The sequence below is a fragment of the Osmia lignaria genome, chromosome 10, assembly GCF_051020975.1.
Source record: "Osmia lignaria lignaria isolate PbOS001 chromosome 10, iyOsmLign1, whole genome shotgun sequence".
NCBI lineage: Eukaryota > Metazoa > Arthropoda > Insecta > Hymenoptera > Megachilidae > Osmia > Osmia lignaria.
The window spans coordinates 8,566,075-8,579,043 of NC_135041.1; the positions used below are offsets into that span (position 1 = coordinate 8,566,075).

A 12,969-nucleotide genomic window follows, 5' to 3' on the forward strand; every position below is an offset into this window, starting at 1 on the left:
AGATCGAAAGAGGTTCCCTCTCGCCCCTCGTTTGAACAACAAGCCACTGACTACTCTCGTCAGTCGACGTTGAAGACTGCTACGTACATACGTGTATATGCCGACACAATTCGATGTTGGTTCGCACCCGTTCGTACGATCTGTCTGCACGATATCGAGAGAAAAAGTGCCGCGCAGAGGAGAAGACAGAGAAGGAGGTAGAGGAGGAGGTGAAGGTGGAGGAGAAAGGGGGAGCCCTGAGCGGCAAGAGAGTTCGGTCCGGCTGTTGCACAATTTTGTGTCAGCCTGTGTTTCTCGGTGAAATCCTCAGACCGACTCAGAGGAAATAACAGGATTGACAGTGAGTGTCGTATATCCGACACGAAGTTGATTGGACGCGCAGGCGTGCGTCGCGGGCTTCTTTGAAGATCGAGAAACGACGAGGCTCCCTCGTTCCATGTTGCGCATTTGTTTATCGAGATTCAACTGAACGTAGTTACGCGTAGAATCGATCGATCGGTGAAAGATGCGAAAAGGATACGTGTGTTTCGTCGACGCATCGTATAAGCAGAGTTGAAAACTCCTGACTGAGGACAGTCGTGTACAAAAGGCGAGCGCGTTCGCGGTCTTGTTCAACGTTGGTTCGGTGACCGATCGTGCGCGCTCCCATCACCCCGTAAAAAGAATAAGAAACAGCGAGTGGAGGAGGAGTAGGGCGGAAGCTTAAGGAAAGAAGGACGCCGAAGGAGAAGGAGAAACAGGAGAAAAGGAAAAGAGGGAGGCACGCCGCGTGGACATAGCCGTACGATCGTCGTGTGTCTGTTTCGTTTGGTTTCGTTTCGTTTTACCGCTTTTCGAGCGGACCCGCGGTAGATGAGGGCCCGCGAAATTTCTAGTTGATAACGATTTTACCCGATTCTCCTTCTCGTGACACATTCCGCCACGTGGACGTTGTCGCGTAAAGAAGATTACTCGATTGTAAACAAGCTAAGAAAACAATCATGTACAAGCTACTAGGGGGTCTTGGCACGTTCTTGAAATGGCAGGAGATCACGACGGATTCTATGGTGTTCCGGTTGCACAACCACTTTACGGCGGTGCTACTTTTCACGTGTTCGATGGTGATCACGGCCACCCAATACGTTGGTAATCCGATCAACTGTATCGTTCAAGGTTTACCACCGCACCCTGTCAACACTTATTGCTGGATAACGTCTACGTTCACTATGCCGGATGCATTCAATCGGCAGGTGGGTAATCTCGTTTAGCGACTGTGCCCCTAATTTTCCGACTTGGATCTACGCTTGATTATGCTTGTCCTTTGAACCACCTGTTCCCAGCTTTGGGAAGTTCAACGATCAAATAGACCATGACACATGCTGTACATTGATAACTGTAGAAAAATGTTGTATCGACTAATCAACGTTAACAATTTTCTTTTTTTATTTCTAAATTATTTCCGATTTCCGTTCTAGAAGACAATTTATCAAAATGGAATTTCTGTTTGTTTAAAACTACTTTTTGCCACTAGCGATAGTGTTACTCAACCGCGAAGAGTATTTTATACCGATAGTATGAGATCTAATTGCCAGCGAGTAAAAAGAACATAAAACAACGAAATCGCTTCAGGTTACCCCCGAGGTTATCTATAGTTTTCTTCCAATTCCTCTCACTCTTGCCTTGTACATTAACACATGCTTTACGAAATAAACTCGCTGTATGATTATTCACAATTCTTAAGAAATAACTTTTGCAAAACATTTGTTAAATTAAAAAAAAAAGAAAAGAAAAATCATACACACATTCTTAGTAACAAATTTCCCGCCAATCGAATGAGTTATGAAATTTTGGTACACTATGTTTAGGCGGCAAATTTGAATCAGAAATATGACTGTAGATCTCTATTTAACCTCTTACTATTATTAATGTATGAGTAGCACTCTTTATAATTTTTACTGTTTTTTTGAGATCGGTTCTCTTAGATAAAACAAGGTACAATGCTTTCGTGAACTGAATGAACGGATCGCTTATAAATACGTACGGGAAGTAGACGATAAATGAACAATATAACGATGCAAATATATAAATTTAATCAAGTACACCTGCACTCTTTCGTCATTATCCTATTGTTGACGAGTCTGTTTCTTGTTAGGTCGGTATAGAGGTGGCGCATCCAGGAGTGGCCAACGACTTCGGCGACGTGGACGCAAGGAAATATTATACGTACTACCAATGGGTCTGCTTCGTATTATTCTTCCAGGTAAAGGCTCGTTTATCGGTAATCTTGTACGGGTGACAGATAAGACTTAGACAGCTGCACTTTTGGTTTAGGTTTTTGTTACATCCGACTGGCTATTCTCGTCTTTCCGTATTGGATATCCGAAACTGTGGTTCGCGCGAATGCACGAGCCCTTCGCGTTGCTGATTACATATCTGACTTCTTATTTCTTCGAGAAAATGCTTTTATCTTCATTTTAATTTAATTACCGCATAAAACTGTTCTTGATTAAACGCTCTCATTAATAATGACGTCCAATATTTTATCTTACAAATATGGAGGCACCTCCATTTTGTATATTTATGCAGCATTAAATGTCTATGGTTATTACACATAATATTTTAATAATAGTCTTTGTCATATCCTCCATGACTAAATTAAACGAATATGTATATTACATTCAACAGGCATGCTTGTGCTATGTACCACAATGGTTGTGGAACATGTGGGAGGGCGGTTTGATCAGTAAATTGGTCATGGGTATGAATCACGGCCTCGATAAACAAGAGAACATTCGGAAGAAAAAGTCCGTGTTAATGGATTATCTAATGAATCATATTAGGGTAAGTGATCCTAATTAAATTCCTGTTTAGGTGACATTAAGTTTACTTTTGCGAACTTTGTCTCAACTGGTTCATCATATTCAGCCGCTTTTTTAAAAAGTGTATTTACATTGTAAATAATAATGGGATGAAATTAAAATTATTTTAATCTCTAATCGAACCTAAAGCCAAATTAATACAGCTATGTAATTTCAATATAGCGGACTACTAACTTCACTTAATTGAAAATTATCCAAAATTTATTTAGTCTATCTCAAAAATATTTATAAAACGCAAGAATTTATTAAAGAATTTTCAAGTTCTAAAAGAATAAGTACTTCAGCAAGGGTTGAGAACGTTCACAGAGATGCCTCAATTGGTCAAAGTGTCACATACTGAAATCTTAGCCAAGGGAAAGGAGGAAAGAATAAGAAAGAACGGTTGAGACGATTCGGTTAGATCCAATTTAACCTCGTTGAGTCCAATTCATGCCAATTCACCGATCGCTTGTTCTTTCAGAGTCACAACATGTACGTGTACCGATACTTCATTTGCGAGGCGCTTTGCCTAGTGAATATCTTCGTTCAATTATACCTGATGAATCGATTTTTCGACGGGGAATTCCTCAGCTACGGATTGCGAGTACTGCAGTTTTCGGAGGTGCCACAGGAAGAGCGTGTGGATCCCATGGTCTACGTGTTCCCTCGCGTCACCAAGTGTCTTTTCTATAAGTATGGTGCTTCGGGAACGATACAGCAACACGATTCCCTCTGCATTCTTCCATTAAACATCGTCAATGAGAAGACGTATATCTTCATCTGGTTCTGGTTCACCATTCTATCCATCTTGTTATTGGGTCTGATGGTATACAGAGCAGCCATCATTTTTGCCCCGGCCGTGAGACCGAGACTGTTACATCTCTCCTCTCGGCTATTGTGTATAGAAACTTGTCACAGTATCAGCAAAAAGATTGATCTGGGTGATTGGTGGCTTCTCTACATTCTGTCTTCCAACATGGACTCACTAATCTACAGGGACTTCCTCCAGGAACTGACCAAGAAGATGGGCGATAGGCAATCAGCTATGGCTTAGATTGATAACTTTATAACAAGAATTTTCGTTAGAAAGGCTGAACTGATTCGCTGAGGTTCATCGTTTGAAGGCAGGTTCATTGCCTTTAGTTGACCTCCTTCGGGGAATTATAGGGGGGAGAACACTGACCACCGTTGTCTGCGTGGAAATCATCGCGTTACAAGAATTACTATCATAGGTAGCGCCTTCAGAGAACAATTGTTATGCACGACTGACGTATGTGTGTTCGTAAACACGCGATGACATTCGGTTTTGTATGTACACAAGAGTGTGACTGTGTGTGAGTACGAGAGAAAGTATCGTTGTTTCAACGGTTATTCCAAGAACTGTTTCTTTATTATTATTATTTTTTTTTATTATTCTTAATTAGTGTTCGTTCTCCAAAGCAACAGATCTATTTTATTGCGAGAAGTATTGCTCAAAGTAAATCGAACGTATTTCTATGACAGAGGAAGTTTCGAGGCGATGAGGATCTTAGCATACGAATACCTTTTACTATGCAACATTTTTCTACTGTGAGGTCATCTCGACTTTTATGCTATCCTATCGTGATTATAATGTGCACTGTCGCAAGAAATCTTGCTCTCAGATATTTCTGTGTAGCATATACGTGATCCAATTCATTGAATGATTATTCTTTCTAAGTTGTCAACGTATGTGTTAGTTTTCAAAATACCGTGACTAAGTAATTAGTTGCAAAGGATGCATATCAATTTTTATTGTAATTTAGAGATATGATTTGTATTGTCAGGTTGATCAGAAAGTTCTGTTGATTTTTGCAAATTAGTTTCCTAGTGATAATGAATGTGGAATACAGTTATCTTTCTGTTTGCAGTTATTAAAAAAAATACACAAACTACGTTTTTTAGAACCAGCAACAAAATTTTCTGATCAGTCTAATATTTGCCCATTTGTGTTCCATCGACAAAAAAACATTGTCGCAGAAGACTTGTATTAAAGTAACACGGATCTTTTTTTTTTTAACGTCTATGTCCTCTGTTTCTTAATTAATTTCTGCTGTATGTATCAATATAAGAATTTACGAGTGTTAAACCGATTGTGTATCGTATATGATGTGTGTTTCCTATTGGAAAGTAAGAGAAGAAAAGAAGTTCGACCGAATTTTAACGGTACTACAATTTCGAATGTTTATTAGGTAGAACGAGTAAGGTTTTATATTGATATTATGAATATTATACGAATATTATAAATATTCGTGCAATTTATGCATCTATTGGTTTTTTCTTTCTATCTGATATTCGATTATGGTAAAAGTTTAAATTCTACCGCAATCGTCAGTTGGTGACAAATCAAGAATGATTTTTTTTTTAGTTATTCATGCCTCGATATTGGTCTTGTGTTATAAACTACAATATATCCCATAATCATAGGAAACTTGAGACTTAGGCTAACATCTGTAATTCAATGCTTTCAAAGTTTACAGATACTTTTCCTATTAGCAGCTGACTGTAACATAAAAGACATTGAAAATATACTGTAATTCTAAGACGTTATGCTTTTTCTTTAATATTATTGTAAAAGTATTAAAAAAGAATAAAAGTTTCCTACTGTTTAAAAAGAAAATTGAATTTTTTAATTTAAATTTTAAGGGATTGTGAGTCTTATATATTTCAGATGGAAGTGCTGATAGAGGGGTAAAGAGATCGGGCTGACGATAAAACTAAATGTTTTGATGTCGGCGTTTTCTAAAATTTACACGGTATGGTAATGCGGTTTGAAACTAAAACGTTGGCGCGTTAAAATCGGCGATGGAAAAGATAAGAGAGACAAGTAACAATCAAAGAGTTTGTGTTACGCGAGGCACGTTTTCAGTTTTCCGATAAGATTTCTGTCCTTCCGGTATTAAAATCTTGAATGAAATCAACTTGTTGCGTAAACACAAATGATGTAACAGAAATTGGCGTATCTTGCGGTCTGAAATGCCGACATCGCTCAAAACCTCATTTCTGTTTCGCTGCGCACTCTACAATTCACAACGACGATCTTAGGAACTACATCGGGTCTAAGGATCGATGACTAGTCGATAACTAACAGTAACATAAAAGTGAGCTGAAAATGCATTAAAAATAATGCAAAAATTAATGAAAAAGTATAGCAGAAATAAAATTAAAAAGAAAAAACAAAGAAGCAAATCTTAATCTCGCAACCAATTACTTCGTATTATTTGCCGCATAATTAATAAATGTACCATAGAAATAATGATGCAGTTATTAATTACCCGCCAAATAATAACGATTGTCCAGGTCTCCACCACGAGGAGGTTGCTGCAGGTGGAGACCCGCCCTATTCTCATTCCATTCTCTCCCCATTTATACAGATTTTTATTTAAATTCAATAACATCATCCTCTTGATGCACATTTTCAAAACATCTTTGTTGTGCAAATGAACAGCAAACGGAGCATTATTTTTATTCACTATCTACCTATCTACTTATCTATTTATATTCTCAATTCTACCTCAATATTTTTTTATTTTGATTACAGATCTGTAATTAATAAATATGCTATTGCATATTTGTCCTACATACTTGTAAATACTAAGGATATCTGCCTATACGAGCGCTCGTAATAACATCAAAGATTTGCTTAAATCAAAATTCTCTTAATTAATCATTGCAGTGTTTGACGATTATATCTTAATGATTTTATGATTATTCTATAAAACCATAAACTTACAACCTATACGAAAATTTAAAAAGATATACATAAATAAATTGTTGATTTGATCGTTCTTACCAGAATGCTTCCGTGATCGATATTCATTCGCAACACTAAATTAAAAACGCGATTTGCCCAAAATCATGGGGGTCACGGGCCCCCTCTTTTCCTGCAATTACAAAACTACAACTACAGACAAGTACAGTGACAAAGTAGTAACGATAATGATTTCCCATCCTTTTTTGCAAAAGGATGCAAAATCATTAGTAGTTCCCCTCTTGAAAGACAGTTTGTCGGGGCGCTTCGGCATATAGCCTTTTCGTTCTTCGGGCGGTCCACCCACCTGAAACTTATATCTAAAGCTCGAGACTTGCAAATTCGCAAAACAAAAAAAAACAATCAACAAAAAAGAAAACTCGCGAAACTAATTGACACGTGGACGAAAAAAGACTTTATATAAGTCGTTGTTCGTGCACACGTGCCGTGCTCGAGCAGAACTTGTGCGTTTCGTGCCATCGCGATCGCGTATGACGACTTATGAAGTCGCCAAAAATTTGAAAAATTGTACAGATAGAATCGAAGGCGAACGGCGTACTCCGTTCGTATCGATGGTATCGTCAATTCTTCAAATATATTCCAGGTACAGGTTGATCACGCGAAATCGCGCCTACCCGACCAAGAGACTGTGACAACCTGTCCCGGCCCTACCTACTTACAATCCATCACACACACCAGAAGGTATACTACCTACCTACCTAACGCTATATTTAAAAAAGGCAAAATCACATTCTCACAAAAATTCATTCCACGACCCCTATACACTCCACCCGGGCGCAAGAGCCTAAACTAGGGAGAACGTCCCGGGACGCCTCCGTCACCCGAGTTTCATCTCACATCACACTCTACGGCACGTACCATTTTTCACTGAAATCGTCTGGCAAGGCTAGCAATCATTGCGTATAATGATAATTACAAAATTTAATTAACTACTTTGATATAGAATATTTCATAATCATGGTAATAATCATGGTAATAATAATGGCAATATAGTAATAGTAATGGTAATAATACTATTTGGTTTGTACGTTCATTGTATATTTTGTTGAATAAAATATTATTTCGAATTAAAAGTTAAATGAAAAAGTTATTAAACCGATGCAATCCCACAGCTTAAAAACACACACACACCATATGTGGAAATTACGTCGTGCACGATATACTAACACAATGCCAGCCGCTTATTAATTATTATTCTTATGAACTAGGTCATCGTGCCCATTGCCTCTACCCATCCAAGTAGCACCTGGGCACGTGAATGGGCTTTGGCAATAAACACGGAAGGGGTTAAACCTGAAAATCCTGATCTACAACAAAATGATTAGTACATAAACATCTAACGGGCTAATATTTCACTATTTTAATAAAAGTGACTCGACTTTGTAAATATAAAACTTTAAGAACAAATACTGAAAAGCAAAATTGAGCAACTATGACGGAAAAATGCTGCATTACTAACATGAAAAATGAAAAAGAATTTAATGTAAAAATTGAACTTGATACTTTATTGAAAGCAAACTGACTCTAATTAAGAATTCTTTGCAATGAAAAAATACTTTACTGTGAAAATTAATAAAAAAATTAAAACATCCTCAGGCGACTCCCTCCTCAGAGTAAATTTTCAAAACTATGCAAAAGGTATTCAAATAGATCACTCTGACTTGGAAATCTACCCGTCGCGAATTGTCTTCTTGCACATAAATTGTTCAATTTTTCATGAACGTGTAAATAAGTTAAACTTCGCTATAGAATGAACGAAATTTTACTACTTGTAAAAAATTCCCAAATTATATTTGAATTTACAATGTACAAAATGTAATTAAATTTAAACGTAAAAGTACCATTAATACGTATGTCCAGTATACATATTATATTACCAATATTATATCGATTTGAATCTTTACAATAACTAAATCAGATGGTATCTGACTTCTCCGTTAAAGAAAAAATAAATAAAATTGTTTCTGTATTACAATATTTCATATTCCACGTTTTATTATAAAATCGTATCATGAACATTTAAAAGCATTTATATATTCCATAAATATCTATTGAAGTATGTGGAATAGAAATAATATTTAAACGCGAAGTACAAGAAGACCTAGCCTGAACTAAATGAAATAAAACACAATAAAAATGTTACTATTCATGAGTATAATCATACCCATGGTCACTATGCTCGCCAACCACGTATACAACCAGTAACCCGTGTCGATTCGGACCATTCGTCCTACGACATGATTGGGCACCTGAGGAACCATAAAACATGCGACTCACCGTTCGCAGATGCACTCTTCTTCCGACAGTCAAGTAGGAGGATGCACAACAACCAGGTATGAGGTTGCCATATAGGAGAAGACGGAAGTCGTGAAGAAAGCCATCAACAATGTCCAGGAATTCAAAAATTCAAAAATTCATCTGTAATAAAAAAAGAAGAATTACGGTTAATTTTAAAAATTATCAATTCTATTTTTATTTAAACTTGCACCGAAAACTGTATATTATAATATGTATAATTGCCATGATTGAACAAAATCAGATTGTTTGAAATAATGAAAATATAATTAAATAATTGCAGAAGAGAAGCAATCATCTGCAGTAGAATACAAATCGTGTCAGTTTTGTTCTAATTTAAAACACCCATGTTAAACTACTAGTCAAAATTATTTAATAAAATAAAAAATTAGTTATTCCTTTCCTATTATTTGATCAAAGAAAAAAAAATTTCTCTAATCTTTTCTTCCTTGATTCTGGTATCAATTAATTATAAAGAAATGCTTACAATTAACAATGACTCAATAAAAATAGTAATAATAAATATTAGTAAATTGATTACAATAAATAAAAACGTTATCAATTCATCCGATATCAACTGTCATGGCGTCGTCTCGTGTGGCGTCTTTTCAATATCACCGAAATATCTGTAACAAATAAGAAATATAAATTTATATAAATAAAATTTAGCCACAGCAATACAATTATGATTAACAAACGATCGAGCTCTATAATTTATGTAAAATATGTCAAAAGATAAATTACGCGTACCTATTTTACTTATACGGAAGCGTACCTTCAATACATCTTATCACCGCGACGTTCGCGAAAGGAATGGCGCGATCTTCCTATGGCGACAGTTCAGGATTGCTCGGCACGATACCGAAGCAGGTTAGCGAACCAGTCACGCGATATTACGATTCTCAAGGAAAAACGTTATCGGATTCTTTCGTTCAAATTCAATAATGTTTAAGAAATTAACGATATAAAAGGGAAATAATTAAGATAATGCTATTTCAATTTCAATCTGAATTCACGACAAGAGTACAAAATTTCACCTCACGTATTTCTGACGGCAATGTGGAATCTATGTCAGAAATGATGAATCTAGACTTCTCTTCAACTTTTCCTTCTATTTTTCGTACTTGTTATATTAGAAATGCAATTTAATTTAATATTTTAACACGATTTAATATCACTTGTCACGAACGCGTGCACTCAGAACAAAGTTTCAGGGGAAAGTGACGTAATGAATTAGACCTGCGTACATAGGCAATGAAGACGATTCTGATTGGTCAAAATTATATGCAAGGAACTGCCATTGGTGGAAATGTAAAACTGCATAGTTCAAAACTTTAATACTAAAATAACTGTTAAAATATTAAATACAAAATAAGTTATTTATAATTAACAAATAAATAAAGAGAAATATATGTAGTACATAAATAATTCCTATTGTAAAGAAACGGGTATTAGCGAAAACATAATTGGTAAAAGAGACATTTGACGATGCGCCATCTCTGCGCTAATGAGGTAACCTAGAGGTTTACTCAAGATTGATCAGTTGTTCCAGTACAACGAAGATCAGGTAGTTTGTCAAAAAATGGATAGAAACGTTGACGAATAGATGCACGAACACCCGGATTAAAAACACGTACAGGTACACAATTGACATTTGTACAATTCAAATTATACAAATGATACTTGGATAATTTCTACACAGTACTGTCTAATTCTTACTGTAATCATAAATCCTGACCCTTGCTTTCGCGATTTCGTAACGGCGCGGCGGTTTAAGCTTTGCAAGCTTAATGATGATCCGATGCTCCAGATGTATGCGTATTTTTGTATTGCGCAAACCACACTAAAATATGTGATCTTGGAAATTTGCTCGTATAATGTGAAATTAACGTTCTCTTACAGAAAATGAAAAACATGATTGCTTTTAAATCATGATTTCTTTTTCTTTGCTCTGGATATCAACAGGATGATTCAATATTCTGTTTTATCACACTAATATATTTCTTTTAATAAATATGTAGTCTTATGTGAATTCAAAATTGTTATTTTTAATTTTAATATTATAGTTTCTTACTTTGATTTATACGCGTGTTCTATACAAGAGTTTGAAGTAGACTCTTGATGCACATGTGCCGAACGGATAAAAATAGATTAAATTGTCCACGATTGAGATTGATTTGATTAATAACAAGACTTGATGCCAAAACCCGACATTCTCGATATCTGCATAAGATTTCTATTATCCGAAATGGGATCACGTTTAGTTTCAAAAGATTATTAGGTTAGGTTGAGACATATATAGTATCGTTTTACAAATGTTAATCAAAATCAAAATATCCTATTAAATGAATACTCACCTAATGCAGAGAAAGTCAGTAAGTTCAACAGAAAGTTCAATCTCTATATAGATTTGGTTGAATCCGATCGGTGTAATGTACATGGATCAACACGTTTTCCTAATGAAACACGTGTTACCGGTGAAAGCACACAAATAGAACTCGCTAGCGCGGATATGATTGATTTGTGTTTAAGGAGTCGGAAAACGGGAAGTGAGCTGATTGACGTGTAGGTGTTTCGAACCGTTTGGACCCGAGCACAAGACTAAATTGATTATTTTCTTTTTCACGATACGCATTGCTTTTGAATTGTGTTCGGATGCCGGGATCGAAATGACAAAAGCCGCAAACTTTTCCTTTCTATTGCATCGCTCTGATGTATATTTCTTTTCACTGCAGCCATTCTAGCCCTTATCATTTTAATGATTTATTATTTTATAAATTTTCTGTATTAGATTACTAAGGCAACTGTGGCTGTGGGGTACCACATATCCTATTCCCATAATTGGTACGTTTACTATTATTCTACAATACTATTCCAACCTATATCATTTTATATAGTATTTCAAAGAAACGCAATGATACATTGAAACCGAAACTTAAAATAAGTAAAAAAAATGTAGAAGAGGGTGCTTCAAGTAGTAGCCACTGCAGCAGCCAGGATATTTTAATATTTCTATGGGTAGCCGGTATTTTCTGAGAAAACAATCATTGCGCTTCTCCAAATACTATTTTATGTCACCGTAATCCTATGAAGTTTTGACGTTTCTTGAAACGATAGATGAATCAACCTAGCGAAGAAAAAGGAAGAAAAAAGGAGAACCTGAGGGGACTTGGACGGTAGCTGATTTGACGTGGAATGTTCTTAAGATTAATTTAGACAGAGACCACGTGGCCGATTGATCTAAGAGGAAAATTTCTAGTGGCAGCAGCGATCCACGTGCTAACTGCTTACATTTCGGCCACGAAGGGAACACTTGCAGCATGCTTCCTTAAATATAGGCTATTTAACCTTGCCTGCACATCGAACATATTATAACCGTACCATTTAGTAGGACAAAATTATAAGATAATCTCATTCACTCTACTAACGTATAGCAGAACCTCATCTGAAACTAATAAGGAGATGTAAGTGCCCTGATAGAACAAATTAATTTTTTTGATACTAAACTTCATTCATTTAAATAGACATAATTCTTGAATTAGGCCGAACATATTAGAAGTACTCTGTATGTGTATAAAATAAAGTAATGGATAGGTGGATGAGGACTAGCGAGAAAGATGTTGCGGATGTCCCTCTGGTGGCAAGTACTGGTAGTATCACCACACAGAAAATAAGTTCAACGAATGTGTATCCTGTTCTCGACAAATTGATAAATAATCAATCTCATCAAGCTACATGCTTCATACTTTTACACTTGACAAATTTATCAACATCATCACACTGCTTTATCTGGATGAATTGGAATTGTAAGTACTATTTAAAATATTCACTGAAATGAGTCAAGGATGGATGTTATAAACATGGATTCATCTTTGACTCATCTGATTGTTAGTATAATGTAAAAAAGTTCCTATTTTTTAAAATAATTCCAATGAAAAAATACGATTATATCTGCATTGAGAAATAAAGTTAAAGATATAGTTGATCAAGTTTTCGCGGGCTGGTCCAGCGAACCAGCACACGCGACGTGCTGCGTTTTAATGCTTG

The 12,969-nt window shown here is 36.0% G+C and overlaps 1 protein-coding gene across 1 annotated transcript; it reads left to right on the forward strand.

Annotated features, from left to right (window-relative positions):
• The first annotated feature begins 55 nt into the window (after window positions 1-55).
• ogre (optic ganglion reduced) lies at window positions 56-5,002 on the forward strand. Its single transcript, XM_034339983.2, has 4 exons — window positions 56-1,229; window positions 2,132-2,239; window positions 2,665-2,820; window positions 3,319-5,002. Exons 1-4 carry the CDS (start codon window positions 981-983, stop codon window positions 3,889-3,891), a joined length of 1,086 nt encoding a protein of 361 aa, XP_034195874.1. The 5' UTR covers window positions 56-980; the 3' UTR covers window positions 3,892-5,002.
• The last annotated feature ends 7,967 nt before the right edge of the window (window positions 5,003-12,969 follow it).

What these genes read in the sequence shown, in the direction of transcription:
- ogre (XM_034339983.2), top strand. Translation starts at nt 981, where the DNA reads ATGTACAAGCTACTAGGGGGTCTTGGCACGTTCTTGAAATGGCAGGAG. An exon ending in CGGATGCATTCAATCGGCAG is followed by an intron (nt 1,230 to 2,131) that starts GTGGGTAATCTC and finishes GTTTCTTGTTAG; the next exon opens with GTCGGTATAGAGGTGGCGCA. An exon ending in ATCTAATGAATCATATTAGG is followed by an intron (nt 2,821 to 3,318) that starts GTAAGTGATCCT and finishes TTGTTCTTTCAG; the next exon opens with AGTCACAACATGTACGTGTA.